Source organism: Sciurus carolinensis, chromosome 9 (assembly GCF_902686445.1).
Source record: "Sciurus carolinensis chromosome 9, mSciCar1.2, whole genome shotgun sequence".
NCBI classification, from domain to species: domain Eukaryota; kingdom Metazoa; phylum Chordata; class Mammalia; order Rodentia; family Sciuridae; genus Sciurus; species Sciurus carolinensis.
In genome coordinates this window covers 55,495,156-55,521,861 of record NC_062221.1, presented here as the reverse complement: position 1 = coordinate 55,521,861, position 26,706 = coordinate 55,495,156, and the positions used below count along the sequence as shown (strand labels likewise).

Here is a 26,706-nt window from a genome sequence, read left to right as displayed (position 1 = left end):
CTTTCTATGGCCCTAATTTTGAGAATGGAAATGTTCACTCTGTTCCATTATATATTAGATACTTGTAAATTGCTTTAAATTTTACAGGAGCTCACAATGTGAGATTGCCTTGAGTCTCAGAGAAGACTTTGGACTTGAACTTTGAGCAATCTTGGAACTGTTGAGACTCTGGGGACTCTTGCAAATGGACTAAATGCATTTTGCATTATCAGATGAGTGTGAGCTTTTGGGGGTCAGGAGCAAAATGTTATGGTTTGTATATGAGGTATCCCCCAAAAGCTCATGTGAGGAGAATGAAAGAAGGTTCAGAGGAGAAATTATTGGGTTTTGAGAGTATTAAGGTAATCAGTGAGTTGATCTCTAATGGTATTAACTGAGTGGTAATTGGAGGCAGGTGGGAGTGGCTATAGGGTGTATATTTTGTACCTGGAGAGTGGAGTCTGTCTCTGCTTCCTGATAAATATATAAACTGGTTCCCTCTGCCACATTCTTCCACCATGATATCCTGCCTCACCTGGAACCCTGAGAAATAGTGTCGACATTCTATGGACCTGAAACCATGAGCCCTCAAATAAATTTTTCCTCCTCTATAATTTTGCTGGCCAGATCATTTAGTCACAGCAGTGAAAAAACTGACTAAAACAGCCCTCAAAGTTGCTGGGATTACAGGTGTGCAACACCAACCTTGGCTCAGTTTTCATTCTTCAATGAATTTATGATTCATTTTGATAATTTTTATAGATTGTGCTAGGTGAGGATCTATGATTAACTAATTAATTAATTAATTGATTTCACAATTGGGTATTCAGTTCTTCCAGAAATATTTGTTGAAAAGACTCTCCTTTTCCCCATTGAATTATTTTCCATGTGTTGAAAATCAACTAGCCAATCTGGAAAGACTTATAATGAACTCTCAATTCTCTTCCATTGAAATGTATGCCTACCCTTGCAACAATATTACACTGTCATGGGCAATTGAAAATTTTCATATTGTTTAGAATGGAGTTTAGATTATTTCAGATCTCAAAAAATAATCCTGAATTGTTTTCTATAACTAAAAAGAAAAGGAGTTAAAAGAAAATATAACTTTTATGCATGCATTTGGTAACTTAAAATCCTTTGAATCTCTTAAATTCTATCTTACGATAAGTTACAAAAATGTCATAAATATGGTATTGGTGGGTCCATTAAATATCTTAATGGATAGTATGTAGTTTTGTACTTTGAATTTGAACCAGGTGTTGTTGTTGTTGCTGCTGCTGCTGCTGTTGCTGCTGCTGCTATTATACAATCAATTTCCTTTAAGTAACAATTCCAAATCTTTGATCATTCTTCCTTTCAGATCGACCTCTAGAATCCCGCAGAATCTTGAACAAGCCAGTCCCAAGCTTGCCCAACATGGACACCATTTTCAGGGAAGCCTTTGCAAAGATGCAGAAACAGCACCCTGGGTGCCTTGCTCAGGAGGCTTGTGTCCGTGCAGTCCAGGCCTCCGTGAAGTATCCCTATGAAGTGGGCATCAAGGAGGAAGAGGAGCTGTTTCAGTACCTGTGGGGATCAGGGTAGGCCAGAGCCCTGCAATATGCTTTCTTTGCTGAAAAGAAAGCAATTAAGTGGTCGACTCCCTCTGGGGCCTCATGGAAAACAGCATCAGCAAGACCCATCTCCTCAGTCGGTATCTTTGGTAAGCACTTGGGGCAGTTCATGGGCTTCTCCAAATGTGTGCATATCAAGAGCTAACATCTACTTCAGGACACCAGGTACCAGGTTCTGTGCTGGACCCACTACTCCTGTGAGCTCCAGGAATTCTCACCCAAGTCCTTGAACTGCCTTCACTTCTTGCGTGAGGCCCTGAGATGCTAACCTTTTCAACAGTGAGCTAAACTCGAGTGGAGTAAGGACCTGACCTTGGCTGTCTGCCTGCAGACTGTGGGCCCTTTTTACTCATCTCTAACCCTTCCCTGTATGAATCTCTCACTCCTGGATTTCTGAAGTCAGTGATATTTGGAGAACATTTCAAGCATAGCCTTTCACTCTTGCAGCTAAACATTTGGAATCAGTTCCCTTGTCTTTCTGGTCCCTGGATGCATTCACTTCTAGCTCAAAACCACCATCACTTTGTGATGCAGTCTTCTGCTGCTCCCTTGTGCCCATTAGAATGCTCTGACATCCATTTGTGTCCTGGAATCAGTCTTTTTAAATGCCACATTGCCATAGGAACCTTTGTCCAGCAAGTTAGTTTCTAATTCCCCACCCATTGAATCATTCATTTTCTCCTTCACTCTCTCTGCAGGCTTGGGAACAATGGGCCGAGGAATTGCCATTTCTTTTGCAAGGGCCAACATCCCTGTGATTGCTGTTGAATCAGACCAAAAACAGCTCGAAGCAGCAAAGAAGATCATAGCTTCTAGCTTAGAAAAGGAAGCATCCAAAATGCAGCAGAGTGGCCAGCCTTGGTCAGGACCAAAACTCAAGTTCAGTTCATCTATGAAGGAGCTTGCTAGCGTAGATTTAGTGGTTGAAGCAGTATTTGAGGATATGAAGCTGAAGAAGCAGGTCTTTGCTGAACTGTCAGCCGTGTGCAAGCCTGAAGCCTTTTTGTGCACCAATACTTCAGCCCTGGATGTGGATGAGATTGCTTCTTCCACTGATCGACCTCACTTGGTCATTGGCATGCACTTCTTCACACCAGCTCATGTTATGAAGTTGTTAGAAGTTATTCCTAGCCGACACTCTTCCCCCACCACCATTGCCACTGTTATGAACCTATCCAAAAGGATTAGGAAGATTGGTGTAGTCGTAGGCAACTGCCATGACTTTGTTGGGAATCGAAATCTGGCTCCTTATTATAACCAGACGTATTTCTTGTTAGAAGAAGGTAGCAAGCCAGAGGAGATAGATCAGGTGCTGGAGAAGTTTGGTTTTAAAATGGGACCCTTTCAAGTATCTGACCTTGCTGGGTTGGATGTGGGCTGGAAAGTTCGCCAGGGGCAAGGTCTTACTGGACCTGCATTGCCTCCTGGCACTCCTGCCCGAAAGCGGGGTAACAGAAGATACTGCCCCATTCCTGATATGCTCTGTGAATCAGGACGGTATGGGCGAAAGACAGGAAAGGGTTGGTATCACTATGACAAGCCATTGGGAAGGATTCACAAGCCTGATCCCTGGCTTTCCAAATTTTTGTCAGAGTACAGAGAAACCCATCATATTGAACCCCGTGTCATTAGCCAGGATGAGATCTGTGAGCGCTGCTTGTATGCGCTTATCAATGAAGCGTTCCGTATCTTGGGAGAAGGGATGGCCGCTGGCCCAGAGCACATCGACGTCATCTACTTGCATGGGTATGGCTGGCCAAGGCACAGGGGTGGGCCCATGTTCTATGCTTCCACAGTTGGGCTGCCCACAGTTCTGGAGAAGTTGCACAAGTACTACAGGCAGAATCCTGATATTCCCCAACTGGAGCCCAGCGACTATCTGAAAAAGCTGGCTTCCCAGGGAAACCCTCCTCTGAAAGAATGGCAAAGGTTGGCAGGGCCCCCCAGCAGTAAATTGTGATTCAGCCTCCCAGGCTGTGCCTCACATGCTGGCATGGGGGAAAACTCACTGAATTTCAATAAAGTTAATTCCAAGAATCCAGAGTAAGATTACTCTGAAATGTGAAGTAAAGGAAATAATCGGTTAGTTAAACCTTGTCTTTGGGTCTTTTGCTTGTTCATTCTAATGAAGGAAATCTTTAGGAATGTGCTTTCTATGCCTCTGAATGTGTTCCTTTCAGAGAAATTCAGTGATTGAAGTTGTGTGAATATAATACCACAACAGTTGATGAGAGAGCCTTAGGAAAATGTTGAGGTTCCCAAGTGCTTTGATTGTTAGAGAATCATGTCAACATTTAATAAATTATAAATGCAGCTAAGTCATAAACTTCTTTTGTCTTTTTAACCTCACATATATATTATTGATGGCAAATTCTAGGGGTCATAGATGCTTACACAGTCGTTTAAGCACCTCCTGAGTGTCTTGCCCCATTTGAGAACACATGACAGACCTAGAGCCCAGAGGGCATTAAACCAGCATAGAAGCCTGTGCTAAAGTCAGTTCCAACCTCAGAGGTGGAGATGGTTGGCAGGGTAGAGTCAGCAGTGAGGGTCTCTATGGGGGCATGGAACACTGCTTAAGAACAAGGAGATTAGTAGCCAGAAACAGGCCCAATAGAGTTGGAAATTGGGGAGGGCACCAAGCACTTGAGACCCAAATAGGGGACTTCAGGGCAGCTTGGGAAATCATACTCATGAGCTCACTTCTGTTTAAGGCTCAGTCTCCTGTGCTTGCTGCTCACAGGAGACTCAGCGATGTGTGTTGTGTATTCCCCAGGACACAGAACATCTGCAACCTGGTCTTTATGGTCTTTTCTATTCAATGAGAAGTAATAAAAGTACTAAGTTGTTGTTGTTGTTAACTTAGCTGAAGAAGGGATCTTAGTGAACATCTACCCTTCAAGGATTTCTTAATTCTTTGGCAATGTAACGATGCCAGTTTCCCTGTCAAAACCAGGCTCTATGAATATACATGTGGAAATGGCTGGATCTTGAAAAATCTAAAATTATGGCAAAGTAAATCATGCATAGTTTTGTTATTGCTGTTAATATCCCTCTCTTTTTGACTTTTTGACTTGTGTTGTTTCAAAGTTAAGGCACTATTCAACACAAAAACTTGTACCCAAATACTGAAATCACAATTACCCAAATATTGGAAACAGCTCAAAAGTCCACTAACTGATGTCTACATAAACAAATGTGGTATGTCCATACAGTCAACTACTACTTATAAAAAGAAATGGAGTCCAGATACCTGCTACCGCATGAGGAACCTTGAATACACGAGGCTAAGTGAAAGAAACCAGTCACAAAAGACCCTACATTATATAGACATTTAAGGGAATGTTCAGGGTAAGCAGAGACTGAAAGTAGATTAGAGGTTTTCCAGGACTGGAATTTTTGGTTAGTAAAAAATGGTGAGTGAGACTGCTAGTGGGTACAGAATTTCCTCTGGGTTTTATGAAAATGTTCTAAAGTGATTGTATTGTGGTGTTAGTTAACTGAGTAAACTAAAAAATTGTTGAGTTGTGTAATTTATAGGGATGAATTATTGGGTATGTGAATTATATCTCAATAAAGTTATTAATAAATAAATGGTGGGAAACGTATCCTTCAGTGTGGTATAAATGAAGTGTTTTCACCACAGTTTCACCTGCAAACCTGAATAAAATGATCAAATGTCCTGAGGTGGAATGAGCCTGTATTGCCCACTACAGAGGAGGCTGAGGTTGGAGAATCACTTTCCCAGGAGCAGCCTAGGTAATTTACCAAGACTCTTGGCTCAAACAAAAAAGTCCTGATAGAGTAATCTTGAATGAACTAAGTATGAATTTTACATCGTAAAAACAACAACAACAAATAAACCAAAAAAAAAAAAAACCATAACACACAACAACCCCACAAACCCCCCAACAGTTTTTCATTCATTATGGTTTAATTGAGAATTTTTGAGTCATATACTACTAGATTTTATATAGTTCACTTTTTGAAATAAAACTCATCTGGGAAAAGTTCTTAAAAATAGTAACTTTGTCTCCAAGGTGATTTGTTTTCAAAGTAATGTAGAAAAAGAATCACATTAACCTTTCTTTCTTTCTTTTAACTCACTAAGAGTAACATCAGAACAGCTGGTTTAAGGGGGTTACACAAACATTCGCCCAGTCTCAAATTCTATATCAACTCAGTGAACTCAGAACATCCTTCCATTGCCATTGGGAAACATGAAGCTATTAAGAGAGGTTTAACTCATAGTTTTACATACTTTCACTATCAAGTACATTTTCATGCTAAAGTAAACTTGGTTTCAGAGCCAATTTTCCACTTGTTCAATTTGAACTGTTTTTTGGTACCAGGGATTCAACCCAGGGAAGCTTAACCACTGAGTCACATCCCAGCCCTTTTTATTATTTATTTTTGAAATGGGGTCTCACTAAATTGCTGAGGCTAGTCTTGAACTTGGATCCCCCTGTCTCAGCCTCCCAAATCGCTGGGATTACAGGCCTGCACCATCACACCTGGCAATTTGAACTTCTCGATTAGATGATTCCATTTGGAATTCTGCACTGTTTTAGCACCTCGCTGAAACCCTCAAAGAGCTTAACATCACCCTAGTTCTGGGTGAACTGTAAAAGCAAGGGCCACCAAGCTATTGCTGCTGTGATGACTGGGTTTCTTGCGGCTCCTGGTAATTTCAGGCTTTGAGGTCCTAGCATTACTTCTTCCACTGAAGTCCCAGTGATGACATACCCAGTGCGCCTGAGAGCAGAGCCCACTGTCTCACTAACTGCAGTGGTTGCCATCTGGGTCATCAGACCTGGCTGCCTGGATGCAGGTGAACCAACTGCAGATGCTGGTGGCTGAGCTACTGGTGCTGGCCTGGGCACAGCTCTCATCTGAGGGACCCGGCTGACCCGTGGGGCTGCGCTGCTTCTATACTGCCTCGTAAGTGCACTGTGACTGAGCGTCTGGAAGTGCAAAACCATGAAAAGCCTGGTGACCTCTACCAAGAAGGAGAGCAGAAGACAGGCACGTTAACTTTTCTTCTACAACCCTGAATGAATTTTGTTTTGAGTTCTTAAAACTTACTTCCTCCCTGCACTAGCTTCTAGTTTGAGGTTTTGAAACTAGAGGACTACGAAGAGATTTTATGAGTCAATAACATTTTATGATGAAGTTTGTGGATGGGTGTCTGGTTGTACTACTCGGAAGAGGTCCCATATTTTATTTCATATCTCCAAAGGGCCTATGACCCCAAAAACGTTAAGGACCAATACTTCATATCAACAATGGGAAGAACAAGGATGAGCTCATGTATTCTTTTTGAAGGGGAGGTGGAGAGAGGTGAGGGTTCTGGGGATTGAATTCAGGGGCACTCGACCACTGACCACATCTCCAGCCCTATTTTGTATTTGATTTAGAGACAGGGTCTCACTGAGTTGCTTAGTGCCTCACTTTTGCTGAGGCTGACTTTGAACTAGAGATCCTCCTGCTTCAGTCTCCCTAGCCACTGGGATTACAGACTTGTGCCACTGCACCTGGCATGTATTCTTACTTTATAAGCGAAGGAAGCAAAACTGCTTTTAATTTGTTTGATCTTACCTATAACTGTATTAATATGATGAAAAATTTCAGGATATCCTGTCTGGTAGTTGAAAGGGCACTTGCTTAAAAAGCTGATTTTGTTGTTAATAATTTTTAAACTACCCATCTTTAAGGACAAAAAACTCTTCTGAATCACATTTGTAAAATATGTTTTAATGGTAACTGATTCTGCAGAGAACTATATATTGGAAACACCCTTAAACTTTAGTTGTATGACTCCAGCTTTAAAGATAAGACTAATGATACATCTCAAGTCAATAAAGTCAATTTGCCACTGCAGTTACTAGTACTCATTCATTTCCAGTAGGAACAGGTGTATGTGAAAGGATAAAATGAATCCTATAATTTTTAGGATATAAACCTGAAATTTGTAGGGTCTTACAATCGTCTTTAAAATAGACAGCTAGAAATCAGAAATGTTGCAGGCTCACTAGATTTTCTGAATCTTTTTGGAAGCCATCAATGATATTAATCAAAGTCAAGCTCTCTGGACAATATCTAGAGTTTTTGACAAAAAGAGAACAGACTATTCTTGGGACTGTTGTTGCCATTTGCCTATCTTGTCAGTTTATGCATATTTTGAGTTTAACAGCAAGTTGCACAGCATCTAGGCAGGACATCAGTATCACACCACTCCAGGGGACACCATTCATACAGTATACCAATGCGTTGTCATTCAGATAGAAAAATGTGAACGACATCACACAGCGTTGTGGAATGCCCACTGTCGTCCAGGACTCTCTGTGTGGAGCCTCCATGACCAAAACTCTTCTGTTGATTGCTGTAAATATCTTTCTAAACAAAAGTTCATTGACAATGGGGTGAGAAGATCTCCATTTGAATTGGGTTTCCAATGGGACCAAATATTTGGGAAGTACTTGTATCTTGTTTGTTCTTTTTAATAGCTTCCCCCCAGTCCCAGCACCCTAAGAAAGAATGTGAGAGAGATGATCAGGGCTTTTCTTTCTTCTCCCAAGAATTCTTAAGGCTTCTCAATTGCAGTAATTATTTGTTGTCTTTTACCCAATTTAAGATAACCTATTAGAGTGAGGGTTGGAGAGCCTCTTGGAATCTATCTGGGGGTCTCCTATGACAGCTGCAGGAAGCTCCCTTAACAACAACAACAACAACAAATGATGCGCATTCTTCTTCTTTTTCTGTCCCTTTTTACAGCTTGATGCCTGGAACACAAAGGTGATGGTTGGAGTTCTACCCATTGTACTGAATGTGAAGACAAAGTCCATACCGTAGAATGGGCAGCAACAAGAAGAATGGGTCACCAAGGACCTCAGAGAGCACAATGGCCACTCCAAATCACCTCCCACAGTCAGTTATGCAAGAGAGACCCAGCTCCTATCATGGGTGGGTCAATATTACTAGAGGACTTCCATTACTCAGTTAACTAGAATCTGAACTAATGCAGGTGAGTTTGAGTAGTATTTTTGTTTTTTGGGTTTTTATTTCTTGGTGCCATAGATAATTCTGATGCACTGGCAATTTTGAGAATCTAGTCTTATAAAATAATTTCTTCCTTTCTTTATTTTTTTGCCAATTTGTTTTTCAACTTGATGTTGAACTGCACGTTTTAATATCATATTCTGCATATAATTGTTGCAAGCAGTTTGTGGAGCTGTCCACTATGAACCTGAGAGTAAAACTCTGCATTAACGTTTAGTAGGAAATAGTCTCACAGGCACACTTGAACCTCAAATTGCCTACTACATAATGAGAGAGAAAAGCACTCATAGTGAAAGTGCAGTATCAGAGAGGTGGTCAACAATGTGACAATGGAAAAGAAGAGCAATTAGAAAAGCAGTACCTCTCAGCAAGGACCGAAGGGGACATACCAAATGTGGGGGCGCAAACCTGCTCACTAGATCAGAGATCTCTAAAATGAGGTCCCAACCCAAAGAAGTGTAAGAGATGATCCATAGAAGTATAGGCAGAAAATATTGGAATTGCTATTGCCACTTATTTTCATCTAAAAATAAGAAACCAGTTTTTGATTAATATTTTGTGTGCTAATGTGTTGGAAGCCATATATGAACTATGGATTTATTTGAGCCATTATAAGGCAGGGTGGCTGCTTTTCTGGAAACTCCTGGTTGAAATTCCCTGGTTCAAGAAAGCAGATCATTCTGGCTCTGCTTTAGCTCACAAGCCTTATGTTCAAACGCAGCTGCCTGGAGATGGGTGTAACCTGCCGAGCCTCAAACAACCTGTTTCCCTACTCTTCTACTGTTTCCTGAAAAAGTTCCTTATTGAATCCCTTTGATGTGTTTCACTATAAATAAAGCATTTGCAGTCTTTTCTCTTTGTTAGAATCAGACCCATCGAGTCTTTTCCACCCGTCAATGCCCCTGCTATAAATATATATATATATATATTTATATATATATAAATATAATTATATATATAATTCTCTTCTTTTGTATTTATTTCTTAATATTACTTCCTAGCTTTTATTTCCAGACAGCCCACTCCTCCAACAGTTACCTACTCCCCCTCAACGCAGGTCATGATGAGACTAATGTACACTGTTGTCCTCACTGGGTTGCATCTCACAAGGTCGTATACCAGGAATGAGGTGTTCCAAGGGAACATGGCAAGACCAAAGTGCAGACAGGTTGAGAGTGGCCACCTCCCTCCTTCATCTGCTTTCAACATATTGAGAAATATTGCAAATTATGTGTGCTGGGGTGACTGGGTTTTCATCCTAAATAACTTAAGCTTCACAAAAGTTTTCTTGAAATAAAGGAAATTAGGAAAACATTGCAACATATTGCATCTCAGCATTATCTCATCTCTAAATTCCTTTTTATGATCTTATAATGTACATATCAGAGTGACAGCAAAGTATATAATTTGTAAAGCAATAGTCATCCTATATTATTAGAGATATATACTATGTATACTAAAAATGTATGTAATGTGTGGCCTAGATCCTCTTTCAGGAACAGAAGTTTTTTTCCTTGTGGCTGCTAGAAGGGCTGCCAGAAGATGGCCTTCTTTGGGTATTGCCCTGCTATTCAACTACCAAGTCACTGACATCCAATAACTGCTCAACAGAGGGATTTATTTGTGCCTGACACTGTGATGGAGGAACCAGACCTGATTATAGAATGAAATTATAAAAACATTGTGATGAAGAACCAACACTTGGGGAAAGAGTTAGTTTTCCTCCTCACCTGTCAGTGTCTCTTGGGGGAACCTACTTAACCAAGGGTTAATCCATTGGATTATAATAGTTGTCTCTAGGTGTCTCTCTCTTGAAATGTCAACATCTCTATAAGTTTTTCAAGACCAGAGATTCAATAGGGGCCTGTGAAAAGTCCATTCTTCTTATACTTTGAAACTTTCTCAATTCTGTAGGAATGTAACTACATCACTTAATTGCTAGTATAAATTGTAGGTCACTATGCCAGTTAACTGCTGTCTAAACTATAACCTTGTAGGCTTAGTTCTTAGAAATATAGCTGTTAGGGAGATAAACTCAAGTCATGTTGAGTTACTGCTGCCTGTGGTGAAGGCCACATGAGATAACACTGGCAAGTGTTTTACTGTCTTTGTTTTACATGAGTTTATCGTATATTCCCTGTGCATGGTCTTTGGTCATGTAGACCAAGAATTCAAACCCACCAATGTTGTAATGGTTAAAAACATGATGTCAACCAGGTGCAGTGGTGCACGCCTATAATCCAGTGGCTTAGGAGGGTGAGGCAGGAGGATCCTGAGTTCAATGCCAGCCTCAGTAAAACTGAGGTGCTAAGCAACTCAGTGAGACCCTGTCTTTAAATTAAAAAATACAAAATAGAGTCTGGGAATGTGGCTCAGTGGTTGAGTGCCCCAGAGTTCAATCCCTCGTACTCCCCCCCACACACACACACACAAAAGAGACAAATAAATGATGTCAGATTTTCTATAAAAAACCTGAGCTGGTGGTCCAGACCTTCAGAGCACTGGCTCATCTGGGTCTGCCAGCGTTAAATAAACCCAGGTTCTCCAACCCTCCCAGGGGTTGTTGGTCTCTTGCTGAGACAACATAACTCTAGCACATCCAGTGTTGTTAACTGAACTGAGGCCTTTATTTGTACTGCATTGCAGTTAAACTTCTCCCTCTTCTAGTTTTATTTTGGGCAGGGAATTCACCACAGGGCATCCTGCATGCTAAGCATGTAGGTACCACTAACATACATCCCCAGACCTCTCCCTCTTTTCATTCCCAGCTTCTCTTTCAGAAGTGTTGATGTCAAGACCGGACCTCATCTCACAACCGTGCAAGACACTACACTGCTCTCTCTCGCGCTCTCTCTCTCTCTCTCTCTCTCTCTCTCTCTCTCTCTCTCTCTCTCTCTCTCTCTCTTTCTCTCTCTCCCTCCCTCCCTCTCACACACACACACAGTCTGCACCCAGCTGATTGCTCTCCTACTCAGTCCGGTGGCTGCAGAACTAGACAAGTTGGTCTGGGCGGGTCCGGGAAGGATCTGGCGAATTCGGGTGGCAAGGGAGCCGCTGGCCCTGAGATCTGCCCGCCAGAGCGGTGGCTCTGGAACACAAGGGAAGCTGGCGGTTGCGGGTGCGCGACCTCCAGGGACTCTATTTGATTTTGGAAGGGATGTACGCGGGAAATATGAGACACGTTCAAAGAGGGTGAGGCTGGGGTGGGGTGGGGGACAGAAGAGATGCGCCGGGAGTCGCCTGCACACCCGTGTTCCAACCATGCGACGGGCTCTCCATCTGTGCCACTCACAGCCATGGCAAGTGCTTCAAGCTGCACTGGTGCTGTCACCTAGGATGGTGTTACTGCCACCTAGGATGGTGTTACTGTAAGTGGAGCCGCGTGTCCGCCGACCAGCGCAGTCCCATCGGCGCCGTGTGGCCGGGGCTCCGCGCTCTCCAGGGGCTGCTGCGCCGCAGGCTGGGGCTGCATGGGCTCCGGGTGGTTAGAACTGCCCTGGAGCGCGACGCGGGGGTTGGAGCTGCCTTGGCGACGAAAGGTGTTACCCGGGGCGTGGGGGAGGCTAGCTCGGGTCACTGCCTCAAAAAGGGATGTCCTCGTCCCTGCAAGACAGGTCTCCACGTCCAGGCCGTGGGCCGAGAAGCGGTGGAACGTCAGCGGAGTTGACGGCCAGCGGAGGGGAAGCCGCCTTTCCGGGTCCGCTGTGCGAGAAGCGCCTCACTTTCTTCCTCGCTTGACTTTCCGATGGAGGTTTAAAGAGTCTTGGAAATCGAACTTGTCCCATTGACCGTGTTCCAACTGAGAAAGCGTGAAGTGTGAGGCACTGCTTCCAGGAAGTTAAAGGAACCGTTTTGGAGGGCACACTCCTTAACACCCAGTTGCAGCATTTAGAGCCAATGTAGTGTCTAAGAATTACAAAATAAAGCAAATTAAGGTACTTTTAATGGATCTTAAACCAATGTATGAAAGCCAGAACTAAATGACCTAGGCTCTTTCTCTGTATTTTTCCTGCCTTTAGATTTTTAAGTAGATTAAACTTAAGTAGCCATTTAATCAGAATTCTGCAATTTGATTAGTTCATGATAATTGGCCTACTCTATCTGGTGAATCATTTCTTTTTAAATGTATTCCAAGGTTAGTTTTCACATAGTCCTAGAATAGAGGGTTTGGGCATGCTTATTTAGTAAAGGATATGGACAACATGCCCCAGGGAGGGAGCTTCCATTACTGTTCCCCTACCTGCCTTGCCCTGCCCTAAATGACCCGCCACCAAACTCCTCCCATGACCTGGCTAATGCACTATAAAACCCAGACCCTCAAGGTGGCCTGCTGCCACCCTTCCCACCACGCCCTCAATATATGCCCCTCCGGCGCTGAATAAAACATTGCGGGCCCATGAGGTCTCCCTCCATTTCCTTTTTTGTTTTGTTTTCTCTTTCATGTGCTTTCCCTTAGGGCACAAATTTTCCAAGGAGACTTGAGTGAAAATTACTTTTTTCTTGGTTATAAGAAAAGAGCTCACAACTGGAGGTGCAGTATGTAATCCTTATTTACATTAATTGAACAGGTTGAATATGAGTAGTTGAATTTATGAATTAAAGGATGGAGAATCCTTCCATTTTCTTTATAAATTCAAGCCACATGGAATGGTATTGGTATTTTGTGTCCCATCTGCTTGATGGGTCCTTTCTTCCTTTTTACTCATTATAGTTATTGTGCTCAGACCTGCTCCAAATTAAAAAGCTCTGCTTCAGGGAGGAGGTAACAGAATTGGAAGTAGCCACTATAGGAAACCTGGGATGATGAAGTTCACAAATAAAAGAGTGCATTTCCTGGGAAAGCACAGATCATAGTGTGGAATGTGAAGTCGTTAAATATGGCCAAGGTCAGTTCCTGTTTCATATCAGTAGTAACCCTTCCAAGTATGAAGCAGAGCTTCTTCAAAATTAGGCAACTTCCAAAAAAATGCTCTTCTGCTTCTGTAGTTTCTACCTGCTGAGAATGGAAACTGAGAGGGCTGGCATGCACTAGCACCAAGGAAAGGAACTGTACACATTCTGTGGCTAGCACAGCCTACCTAAATCTACCTATATTTATTTCCTGAATTTTTTCTATAAATTGTAACCACTTCTGTAGGACCAGGGGAAAAGCAAATTTGCTGCTTCTTCCAGTTTGGCTAAACTGCCTAAAAGTCATTTTTTTTTTTTTTCCTTTTTACATTGTTTGTTTATTTCTTACACAGGCAGGTAACAGAATCCAGCCAACTGGGATCCAGGCATGTGGCCTGACTTGGTTGCCAGTAACTAATGAACCATTACTGATGAGAACCTTGCAACCTAATAGACAGCTTCTTCCTTTATTAGTCTTGATTTTTAAAACAGTCTTCCTTATAAGGAGGTGAACTCAGTTATTTTATAACTTCATTCCACTGGTCCTATTTGTATCTGGTGAAATGATGTAGAACTATCTAATTCTTTTTCTGATCATGGCTGTTTCACTCTTCCAATAAACATACATGAATGTACTTAGGAATTTCTTGCAGTGATCGCCTATCTTGTCTTTGTATCTCTGGTTATTGTCAGAATGAAATAGGGTTTCCTGGTCTTTCCTGGATGTGGTGTGGAATTCATGTTCTTTGAATGACTAAATGAAGTTAGTCAGCATTTTCCTCTCAAATCATTGTTTTGTCTCATTCCCTCTGTCTTCCTTTTATGGAGTAGAATCCAGGTTCCTAAACATCCTGGTTGTCTGTTCTGAACAATGCCAATGTGGTTATGATCCTGCGAAGACCATGACCCCCAGAAAGGTGGGCAGTATCAGTTTAGATTTGAGCAAGGCTGTTCTTATCCTTTTTCCTCTCTAGCTTCCACATATGAGTTTGGCTTATTTCACTTAAATAATGTTCTCCAGTTCCATCCATATTCCTGCAAATGACATGATTTTGTTTTTCTTTATAACTGAATAAAACTCCATTATGTATATATACTATATTTTCTTAATCCATTCATCTGTTGATGGACATTTGGACTGGTTTCATATCTTGTCTAGTGTGAATTGTGTTGCTATAAATACTGATGTGCTTATCTCACTATAGTATGCTGATGTTAATTCTTTTGGATAAATACCAAGGCGTGGGATAATTGGGTTGTATGATGGTTCCATTCCTTGTCTTTTGAGGAATCTCCATTTTGCTTTCCAAAGTGGTTGTACTCACAGTCCCACCAACAATGTATAAGTGTACCTATTCCCAACATCCTTACCAGCATTTATTATTTGTGTTCTTGATGATTGCTATTCTAACTGAAGTGAGATGAAATATCAATGTAGTTTTTTAAAAATTTATTTATTTTTATTGTTTTATTTTTTTTAATTTTTAAATTTGTTTTAATTAGTTATACATGACAGTAGAATGCACTTTGATACATCATATATAATGAAGTATAATTTCTCATTTTTCTGGCTATACATGATGTAGAATCCCACTGATTGTATAGTTATATATGTACATAGGGTAATAATGTCTGATTCATTCTACTATCCTTCTCCTCCCCTTGCCCCCTCCCCTCCCTTCACTTACCTCTACCTAATCTAAAGTAAGTAGTTTTGATTTGCATTTCCCTGATTGCTGGGGATGTTGAGCATTTTTTCATATATTTGTTGGCCATTTGTATTTCTTCTTTTGAGAAGTGTCTGTCAGTACTTTTGCCCATTTATTGACTGGGTTATTTGTGAGTGTGTGTGTGTGTGTGTGTGTGTGTGTGTGTGGTTAATTTTTTTTCAGTTCTTTATATATTCTGTATATTAATCCCCTTTCAGGAGTAGCTGGCCAAGATTTTCTCCCATTCTGCAGTCTCTCTTCACACTCTTAATTGTTTCCTTTGCTGTGCAGAAACTTTTTAATTTGGTGCCATCCACTTATAGATTCTTTTTAAAAAATTTTTTTAGCTGTTGGTAGATCTTTATTTTATTCTTTTATTTATATGTGGTGCTGAAAATCGAACCAACTGCTAGGCAAGCGCTCTACCACTGAGCCACAACTCCAGCCCCCACTTATAGATTCTTGATTTTATTTCTTAAGCTTTAGGGTCTGGTTAAGGAAGTCAGTGCCTGTGCCAATACATTGGAGCATTGACCCTCTGTTTTCTTCTAGTAGTTGCAAAGTTTCTGGTCTAATCACTAGATCTTTGATCCCCTTTGATTTGGCTTTTGTGCAGGTTAAAAGGGATCTAGTTTCCTTTTTCCAAATTTCCCAGCACCACTTGTTAAAAAGGCTATCTTTTCTCTAAGGTATGTTTTCGGAAACTTTGTCAAGTATCAGATTACTATATCTGTGTGGTTTTGTCTTTGTGTCTTCTATTCCTTTCAATTTGTCTTCATGTCTGCTTGGATGTCAATGCCATGTTGGTTTGTTATTATAGCTCTGTAGTATAATTTGAGATCAAGTCTGCGATGCCTCTGGCATCACTCCTGCTCAGGATTGCTTTACCTATTCTAAGTTTTTTATTCTCCCAAATGAATTTTAGGACAGTTTTTTTCCAAGTATGTAAAGAATGTCCTGGCATTTTGATGGGGATTGCATTGAGTGTGTATATTGCTTTTGGTAGTATGGCCATTTTGATGATATTAATTCTGCCTATCCAAAAACATGGAGGTTTTATTCAATTTCTTTCTTTGGTGTTCTATAGTTTTTATTGCAGAGGTCTTTCACCTCCTTGGTAAGATTTATTCCCAAGTTTTTATTTTATTTTACTCTTTTAGGTTAGTGTGAATGGGATGGTTTTCCTAATATCTTTTTCAGCAGGTTCATTATTGGAGTAATGGGAAAGCTATTGATTTTTATATGTTGATCTTGTATCCTGCTACTTTACTGAATTTGTTAATCAGTTCTAGAAGACTTTTGGTGAAGGTTTTGTGTGTGTGTGTGTTGGGGGGGGGGAGATCTTCTACATATAGGATTGTGTCATCAGCAAATAGAGATAATTGAACTTCTTTTCCTATTTGTATCTCTTTAATTTTCTTCTTTTGCCTGATAGTTCTGGCTAGAGAACCATATTGAATAAGAGTGGTGTGAGTGAACATCCTTGTCTTTTTCCTGATTTTGGAGGAAAAGCTTTCATTTTTTTCTCCATTCAGTATGATGTTGGACTTAGATTTGTCATATATAGCCTTTATAATGTTGAGGTAAGTTCCTTCTATCTCCACATTTCTAACATGAATGGGTGCTAGATTTGTCAAGGCTTTTATTGCATGTATTGAGATCATGTGATTCTTGTCCTTAATTCTATTTATGTGGTGAATTATGTTGATTGATTTTCATATGTTGAACCAGCCTTTCATTCCTGGGGTGAAAGCCCATTTGATCTTGGTATACTACCTTCTTACTATGTTTTTGAATGTGGTTTGCTAATAATATTAAGGATTTTTGCATCTATGTTCTTCAGTGATATTGGACTATAGTTTTCTTTCTTTGATGTGTCCTTTTCTGGTTTTGGTATCAGAGTGATACCAGCTTCATAGAAAGAATTCAGGAATGTTCCTTCCATTTCAATTTCAGTAATTTGAGAAAGATTTGCATTAGATCTTTTAAAAAAGTTTAGTAGAACCTGACTGAAAATCTCCTGGCCCTGGACTTTTGTTTTTTGGAAGGCTTTTGATTGCTCTCAGTGTCGTTGCTTGATTTAGTCTATTTAGTGTTTTCTATATCCTTGTGACTCACTTTTGGTAGGTCACATGTGTCTAGAACTTTGCCAGTATCTTCCAGTTTTACCTATTTATTGGAGTATAAATTTTCAAAATAGTTTCTAATGATCCTCTGGATTTCAGAGGTGCCTGTGATGATATCTCCTTTTTCATCTCCAATTTTATTGAGTTAGGTCTTCTCTCTCTTTTGGTTAATTTGGCTAAGGGTTTGTCAGTCTCATTTATCTTTTCAAAGAACCAACTCTTTGTTGTGTGGATCCTATGTATTTTTTTTTTAATTGTCAGTTTCATTAATTTCAACTCTGATCTCAATTATTTCCTGTGTTCTACTGATTTTGGAATTAGTTCCTCCTTTTCTAGGGCCTCGAAGTATAACATTAGAATATTTATTTGTTTATTTCTATTTTTTTAATGCAGGCACACAATGTTATAAACTTTCCTCTTAGAACTGCCTCCATACTGTTCTAGAGATTTTAAAATGTTGCATTTCCATTCTAATTTGTTTTCAGGATTTAAAAAAAAATTTCTTCCATGATTTCTTTCTTTGTTTTGTTTTTGGTATTGGGGATTGAACCCAGGGGTGCTCAACCACTGATCCACATCCCCAGTCATTTTTTATGTTTTATTTTGAGACAGGGTCTTGCCAAGTTGCTTAGGGCCTTGCTAAGTTGCTGAGGCTGACTGAACTTGCAATCCTCCTGCCTCAGCCTCCCAAGTTGCTGGGATTACAGGTGTGTGCCACTGTACCCGGCTCCATGATTTCTTTTATGACCCACCCCTCATTCAAAAGTGTATTATTTCATCTCCAGGTGTTAAAATGATCTGTTTTTAATCTTGTTATTGATTTCTAATTTTATTCCATTATGATATGACAGGATTCAAGGAATTATCTCTATTTTTTGAATTTGCTAAGATTTGCTTTGTTTCCTAAAATATGGTCTATTTTAGAGAATGTGTCATGGACAACCAAGAAGAGTGAATTCAGTTTTTGGTGGATAAAATATTCTATAGATGCCTGTTATGTTCATTTGATTAATAATATTTTTTTAGTTCTAAAATGTCGTAGTTTATATCTGGATGATCTATCAGTTAGAGAGGTGTGTTGAAATTACCTAGTATTATTGTATTAGGATTTATTTGATTCTTTTTTAAAATTTTTACAGACTGCATTTTGGTTCATTGTACAAAATGGGGTATGATTCTTTATATTGAGTAGAGTTTGTTTTATGCACATAGGTGCACCAACATTAGTGTCTTAAATATTTATGATCATTTTATCTTGATGTGGGATGATTCCCTTATCTAGTATGAAATGATCTTCTTTTTCACTTATGATTAATTTTGGCTTGGAGTCTATGTTGTCAGCTATGAGAGTACTTATTCTTTCTTTTTTCTTTTCTTTTTTGGTGGGCATAGGCAAGTTCATTCTAAACTTTACATGAAAAAGCACAAACACAATTTTGAAAACAACTTTGTAAATGAAGAAGGAATGACTCTACCTAATAAGGTTTATTGTAGAGCTACATTCATAAAGTCAATGTATTATTGGTGAAGGTACATAGATCAATGGAACGAACAGAAAACTTAGAAATAGACCCACATACATACCCCAAATTTTAGAAAGATGTAAAAGCGACTCAATAGACCTATGCTGAGTGAAAAAGATCAATCTCAAAAATTTCCACACAATATTATTCCATTTATACCACATTAATAAAGTGACAAAAACTATAGAAAATGGGGACTAGATTAATGGATACCAGGGTGTAGGGAGATGGGAGGGAGGGAAGCGGCTGTTTCCATAGCAGGATAGTATAGGGGATCCTTGGGCTTTAACTGTGTGTCATTTTTATTGTGTTGATGGTCAACAAGCATATAGGTATTATAGACCTGCACAGAAGTAAACACAAACACACCCATTTACATGTAAATAAAACTGATGAAAACTGAATAAGGTTGGTAGATTGTATCAATGTCAAATTCCTAGTATTATTGCATTGTGGTTGCACAATAAGTTACTATTGGGAAAAATCTGGTTAAACAAGGCATGACATCTTCTCTGCATTATTTCTTATCACTGCATGTGGATATACAGTTACCTCAAAATAAAATGTTAATAAAAAAGAAGATGGAAGAGAAAGTATTATATTTTTCAGGAGGAAGCATTGTAAGCTTTCAAATATCACTCTTTGAAAATAGCCTTATTCAAGTGTTAGTGGTATCAGGTGTGCAAATGATTGCTGTAAAAACTATAGCCAGTTAGTGAAAACAATCAACTTTTATTACTAATTAGCAACTACAATTAGGAAATAAGAATAAGATTTCTTAAAATTATGTTTTAATTATGGATAAGATAACTGAAGAACTCTACAAAGCTAAAGCATGATAATTTATGACTGATAACCATGACATCTATTGTGGAATAAACATTAAGTGATAACACACAAACTGTAGATTATAAGTGATCAAATATCTGTGTGCACTTGTTTTTATGAAAATGGTTCCAGCAAAGAAAAGAGGAAATGATGCCATGATACCACCCCAAAACAAACACACAACATGAATAACCTTTAACAATTATGTAGAGATTGAAAACTGAATCTAATTCATACTCACTTTATCTGAGTAACAAATCTGTTAAGGGAAATTTGTTTCTTAGAAGAACACATTAGTTAATACTGGCTCCCTAACAGGAAAATTTTTTGAAAGAAATGACATAGCAAAATGGAAGAACTGACAACAAATAGGTAAATGGAATCAAGTGAAAATTAAAGTCCCATGAAAAGTTTGCCTCAAAAATCAAGATACACCTGTGCTAAGAGATTTGTTATTCCCAATGAAGCTCTTATTTGAAGGGTAAGTATTTTGCTATTGAAGACTAGCAATATAAACATCTTTTCAGGGATGCTAATTAATGAGAGTAGTTACTCTTGCTTGCTTTTGGTCTCCATTTTCCTTGTATATCTTTTCCCATACTTTCACCTTCAGTCGGTGGATATCTTAGCCTTATTTTGCCAATACATTTGATTGGAGCGTTTAGATCATTTACATTCAGCACAGCTACAGAGAGATGATTTTTATTTCCTGTTGTTTTGATTTATTTCTGATGTTTAAACCAGACTTGACTTTTCTTTAACTGACTTTTCTTCTGGTGAGATTCATCCATATGCAGGCTCTGATATTTATTTTTCATTTTTCTTCATGAAATATCTTATTGAATATGTTTTGTAGTGATGGCTTAGTAGTCATGAATTTTTTTAGTTTCTGCTTATCATGCAAAGATTTTATTTCATCTTCAATTCTTAAGGATAGTTTTGCTGGATATGGCAGCATTAATTGAAACCTGTTATCTTTTAGGGTTTGGTATGTATTATTCCATGCCCTCCTGCCTTTTAGGGTTAACTCTAAGAAATCAGTACAAATTCTAATTGACTTACATTCAAATGTGACTTCTTGTTTTTCTTTTCTGACTTTTAGAATTCTATCCTTGTTCGATATATTAGGGATTTTAATTATAATGTTTCTTGTAGAGTATCTGTTTTGTTCTTGTTTATCTGGGATTCTAAATCTATCCTATATTTGAATTTCCATCTTATTCCTAAGGTTTGGAAACTTTTCTGGTATTACTTAATGGAAAAGGTTGTGCACCCCCCACCGCAGAGGGTCACTGGACACCGCACCCAGCCGCTGTGCTGACTTGGCACACCCTTGCTGTGGCTCCCCAGCTTCTTTGGAAGCTGGTGCAGACATTTTTAATTATTCCTGAGGGCATGGCCACCATCATTGGAAGAGTGGCTCCCTTCCTGAGACACCTACAGGAGACTGGCACCTTTGACAGGTACCTCCATTCACTCACTTACATCCTACACCCTTCCCCATCCTCTTTGTTCACCACTAGAAATACTGTAAATAATGATCTAACTCATTCTGTTTATTACAATAATGTTAAAGTCTTTATAGGGGCTATCTGGTTCGGGGCTGCATTTTCTTTGTGTTGGGTGCTACTAATATTAATCTCTCCCTCAAAGGAGAGATACTGGAAAACTGTAGGGTCACACGAAGCCTGCAGGGGGGAAACTTCAACCTCAGATCTTCACTGCTAGAGGGGAATGTACAGAAACAATATGAAAAAACAGGGGAAGAAAGTGTTCCAAAAAAACAAAGATGCTATTTTGATAGAATCCAATGACAGCATGGCAGTAGAAATGACAGAAAAAGAGTTTAGAATCTGCATAATTAAAATAATCCATGAAGCAAAAGATGAGATAAGAGAGCAAATGCAGGCAATGCATGATCACTCCAATAAACAGTTAAAAGAGCAAATGCAGGAAGCAAAAGAACACTTCAATAAAGAGATAGAGAGTCTGAAAAAAAAAAAGGTTGTGCATTTCTTTATGTTTGACAATGATTCTTAGATTTTTAGTTATCCCAGATTTTTTGAATATTCTGTCACAATCTCTTAACATCTTTTCTTTATTGTCAACTTTATTTTTAAATATTACATACTTTGTCTTCAAGATCTGAAAATAAAGTAGTCTAATAAATCGGTGATGCTTTCAACTGAATTTTTAAAAATTGTTGATAGTAATAGGTTTAATAAATATTTTTTAATGGCCTAGGACTTGATTTACTTATAATAAGTGTATTATCAGGGTTCTCCAGAAAGACAAATCAATAGAATGACAGGAAGATGGCTAAAGTGAGAGATACATGAGAGAGAATTTATTAGAACATTTTCTGATTTGAATTTTTTTTAATAATTTTTTTTTAGTGATATATGGGGACCAAACCCAGTACCTCACATGTACAAGGCAAGCTCTCTACTGCCAAGCTACAACCCCAGCACAATTGAATTTTTAATTTTAATTCATTGAGTTTTTTATTTCCAAGATTTGTTTGATTCTTTTTCAGAATCTTTATTTCTTTATTCAAATGTTCTTTCCTTTCCTATTATTCTCTGTTAGTTCATCCCTTAGATCTCCTTTTAGTTCACTGAATAGTTTAATTATCAATATTCTAAATTCATTTTCTGGTATTTCTTCTACTGTAATGTCCATGGGGTCAGTTGCAAGTTACTTGGGGTGGTTTGTTCTCTTGACTTTTCATATTGTTATCATTTCTACTCATATTCTGGGATGATTTCCTCTTCTACTTTTATGTCAGTGACTTTTAGAGAGCAGTTTTCACTTTACTTTGTGCCCTGGGTTGGGCAAATGTCTTGGTGTCAATATTTTCATTCATTTTGAACTTGCTACTATGTCGTCTCTAATACCACATTGAGAGGAGATACTAATTCTGTAATTACAAAAACAACAATAAAAACCCAATAAATTTAAAAGCAACAACAAAGAAACAAACAAAAAAAGTCTCTACCTCTTAGAAAAGCAGATGAGTAAAAGGTCATTAAAAGAAAAAAGAAATAAAATAGGAGAAAAAACTAGAAATATGTGTGTATATGTATATACATAGATCAATCAGCAAATACAGCCAGAACAGCCAAAAAAAAAAAAAGTTAATACTAAAAAATAAAAAATAAAAAATTCTTTTCTTTTCTTTCTTTCTTTTTTTTTTCTTTCTTTCTTTCTTTCTTTTTAGTTTTAGGTGGACACAATACCTTTATTTTATTTTTATGTGGTGCTGAGGATTGAACCCAGGGCCTCACTGGTGCTAGGTCAGCACTTTACTGTTGAGCCGCAAAAGAAATTCTTAATTAAAAAATACTTACATTTTCCTACTGAGGTAGCTGAAGTTGAGTATTTATAGCCTATTCTAGACTTCCCTTCTCTCATTGACTTCTTGGGCTATGAGAGGGAGCCAGGCTGGGTGATGTTAAACCCAGCCTCCTTTAGCGACTTTTCCCCCACTCTGCGGGCTGGAATAGATTGCAAGTGCAGCTGGTTGAAATGGCTCTCAGCTTCGGAAAAAAGTTTATTTTGGGCAAAGAGAAAAAAAGAAAAAGAAAACAGACTTACATGTCAGGACCACTACTATTCCAAGTGGGGCAGTAGAAGCTCGTTTTTAAAGTGAAAACCATAAAAAAATCCTGGCAGGCTTACAATAGGGGCCTTTTTCCTTTTTTTTCCCAAGGAGTGCAAGCAGCCAGCTCCAGCTTATCTATTTCAGGCTGCACCTGGCGGGTCAGCAGGGCGAGCTAGGTGTGGGGAGCCAGACCACCCATATCTGAAACCGGTAGCTTCTGGGGTCTCTGAAAGGATGGGCTGCTTCACAGAAATGGTCACAATGTCCTTAACTCATGGTCATATTATTTTATCTCGGGTACTGTCCTTGTGTGTACCATAGTCAGCACAACTCAAAGATTTTATTCGCACCCATTTTGGTTTGGTCAATCTTAACTAGATATATTTGTTTTATATCAGAAGGTCTACCTTTTTCTTTTTATAAGAGGGTCTCTACTCTTTCACATTAGAGCATTGCTTTTCCGGGTTAGAAGTGGTACAGAGATCTGTTTGGGAATTTCTGGCTGCTGGGGATGAATTCTAAGCTGAACTTTAGATGGGGGTATGTATTCTAGAATGCTTAAATCCTTGTACCCATAGGGCTGAGTAAATGTTGACTGGGGATTGGCAGCTGGGTGTCTAGTGTCTCCCCATAGTTCTACTCTTAGGACAGGGTGACAGACCACTCTTGGGGGTGGAGGATGGTGCACAGCAGGTATCCTATAGCATGCCCACCACCCAAATGTGAGTTTTTGTCTCCATCTTTCCAATCCTCTCATCTGGTTCTTCAGACACAGAGCAGAAGGAAATCGGTTGCACTCCCCTACCCCAATACAATCACACCTCTCAGGAAAATGTCCCCATCTTCTTCCACTTATTATTTGTCCACTGTAGTACTCAGAGTAAGAGCAGATTGTACACTCTGTATCTGTGTCTGAACCGCCCCTGGACTCTTCTTTTTAACTGTTTTTAGAAAGTGACTTCCAGGTGTGTTAGGTCACACCATATGCACAGGCTGAGACAGAGTGGAAGTAATTATTAAGGACTCTCCGGTTCCCATAGGAACAAGATTCAGCATAAACTCCCTGAGCTGGATCTCTATCTCTGTTCTTCCTGCGGAAGTTGGGACGAGGGGATAGGGAGCTCTCTGTCCTCTTTCCTACCACACTTGTCGGGGTACCGCGGACCCCACCCTAGTCTGGCACTGAGCCGGGGTGGCCCAGTTTGCAACATCGAGGACCTCAGTCTGGGGCCCCTGGTTTGCAACAAACAGCTAACACTGCTGACTCATGCTCGCTGCGTACCTTCTTGTTGCCCTTATTGTATTACATTGTTATCATGCTCTCCCCACATGCTCAGTAACTCTGATTGGCTGCTGTATATGAGGTGATTCTTGTAACTGCCTAGAGACTGATCTCAGGCTGATTCTGATTGGCTTATGCTTGTTATATAACCCAGACACTTCCTCGAATAAAGGGCATTGTTTGTTGGGCATTGTTCGTCGTTCGTTGGTCTTTGTCTTTTGGGCTTTTTTGTTCGTGTGAAAAGGAAGCGTACGTGTTATCATTGCCTCCGCCGGCGGAGGGCAGTGATAAATGGTGCCGAAACCCGGGAAACTGAAAACTTTATAAAGAAAACAAGGTAAGATATTTTAAAATTTTTTAACAAGTTAAACCGGTTATAAAAAGGTCAAAAAATAAACAGGTGAAAGGCAGCCTTGAAAGGCAGCCTTGACGTTCGCGGTACACGACTATCCAGAAGCAAAAGTAAACAGGTGAAAGGCAGCCTTGACGTTCGCGGTACGCGACTATCCGGACTAAGCGAAAGGCGGTCCATATTAAAGTGAAAGTAGCACGCGAAAGGCGGCTACCTGGACTAAGCGAAAGGCGGTCCATATTAAAGTGAAAGTAGCACGCGAAAGGCAGCTACCTGGACTAAGCGAAAGGCGGTCCACATTAAAGGTATTAAAGTGAAAGTAGCACGCGAAAGGCGGCTACACCCTGGAAAGGCGGTTCAAGAACTAGATAAGCACGTGGAACGCAGCTTACATTGTACAAGATGGGGTCTGAAAAATCAAAAGTTCGTATGCAACAACCCTTACAGGAACTGCTTAAGGCCAATGGTACACCTTTAAAAATCAAAACTGCTAGAACATTCTTAGATACAATAGAGAATGTAGCTCCTTGGTTTTTAGATGAAGGATTATTAAATATTCCACAGTGGGAACATCTTGGAGAGGATCTTCATAGGGCAGATCTACAAGATCCACTGCCTGTTGGAACTATGGCTATATGGTCTTTAGTGAGAGGGTGTCTAGACACAAATAAGGACAAATTTGTTGAGCCCCTTACAGAGGGAAGTCAAGTTTTGGAGGAAATAAAAGCATTAGAAAGGGCGTCAATAAGATCAGAGACAGACAAGGAAAATGAAACTGGATGTGAGGATAGTTCAGATGAAGAGGAGGATTTACTGTGTAGACTAAAGAAGAGATGGGGCAAACACACACCACACATGGTGACCCTGCACTCTCAGCTCTTAGAACCAGCCCAACCATCAGTGGCATGTCCTAGTAAGGAGTATAATATAGTAGCCCCAGTCCCCACAAATATTGGGAGATAGTTGTTTCACAATTTTCTGCGTCCAAACCTGAATTGATTACTAACCAGGAACGGCCGTATCATTTTTCCAGGACTTTTGTTCTTTTTTAATTATGTTTTTTTTTGAGCTCATGATTTTTTTGATTCAACTAGAGTTTTTGAACATCTGTTACATTGCAATGGAGATTCACCTATAAAGTTTCAAGGCCTTTGATTTTGTGTTATATGTATGTTGTGCTGTCTGATGTCATGTTTTGTCTGTATCAAAACTGAGCGCTCCTAAAATTAAAATTTAAAAATGGATCCAGATACTTTTAATTCACGTGATTTAAAGGTTCAATTCAAATTGGGTAAACTAAGAAAAGAAAAATGTCTTTGAAAATAACTTGCAAGTCTCTAGGTGGTCAAGCTAATAAAATATTGATGTTAATAAAATGTCTAATATCAATTGTTTCTAGGACTTTTCTTCAACAGGAAAGAGACAACAAATACTGTTCAGGACACTTGTCTGATATCTTGGTTTTTGCAGAATAAGTGAATTAGAGTTAACATGTATGGTATTACTCAAATGTTTTTGTAGAGACATCTGATTAATTTACAAAGTTAAAATGCTAATTGTTAAATAACATCGAGTACTTTTAACTCTTTAAATTACATGGGGTAACATACTTAAACATTATTGGTGTTTTCATAGGTTGGTAAATAAAAAGGCTTACAATTACTTTGTATCCTCACTACTATAAAAACAAGGTTACTAAGAGTTATGTCCTAACAAGTGCAATTCTATATACAAAGGG

At 39.3% G+C, this 26,706-nt stretch overlaps 1 protein-coding gene across 1 annotated transcript in view; it reads left to right on the top strand.

Moving 5' to 3' along the window:
* LOC124993621 (peroxisomal bifunctional enzyme-like) overlaps positions 1-3,714 on the top strand; it is a 46,732-nt gene extending 43,018 nt beyond the window's left edge. Inside the window, 2 exon segments of the mRNA XM_047565472.1 lie at positions 1,343-1,684; positions 2,294-3,714. Of these exon segments, the coding sequence (XP_047421428.1) occupies positions 1,343-1,684; positions 2,294-3,555 (1,604 nt within the window). The 3' untranslated portion in view covers positions 3,556-3,714.
* The last annotated feature ends 22,992 nt before the right edge of the window (positions 3,715-26,706 follow it).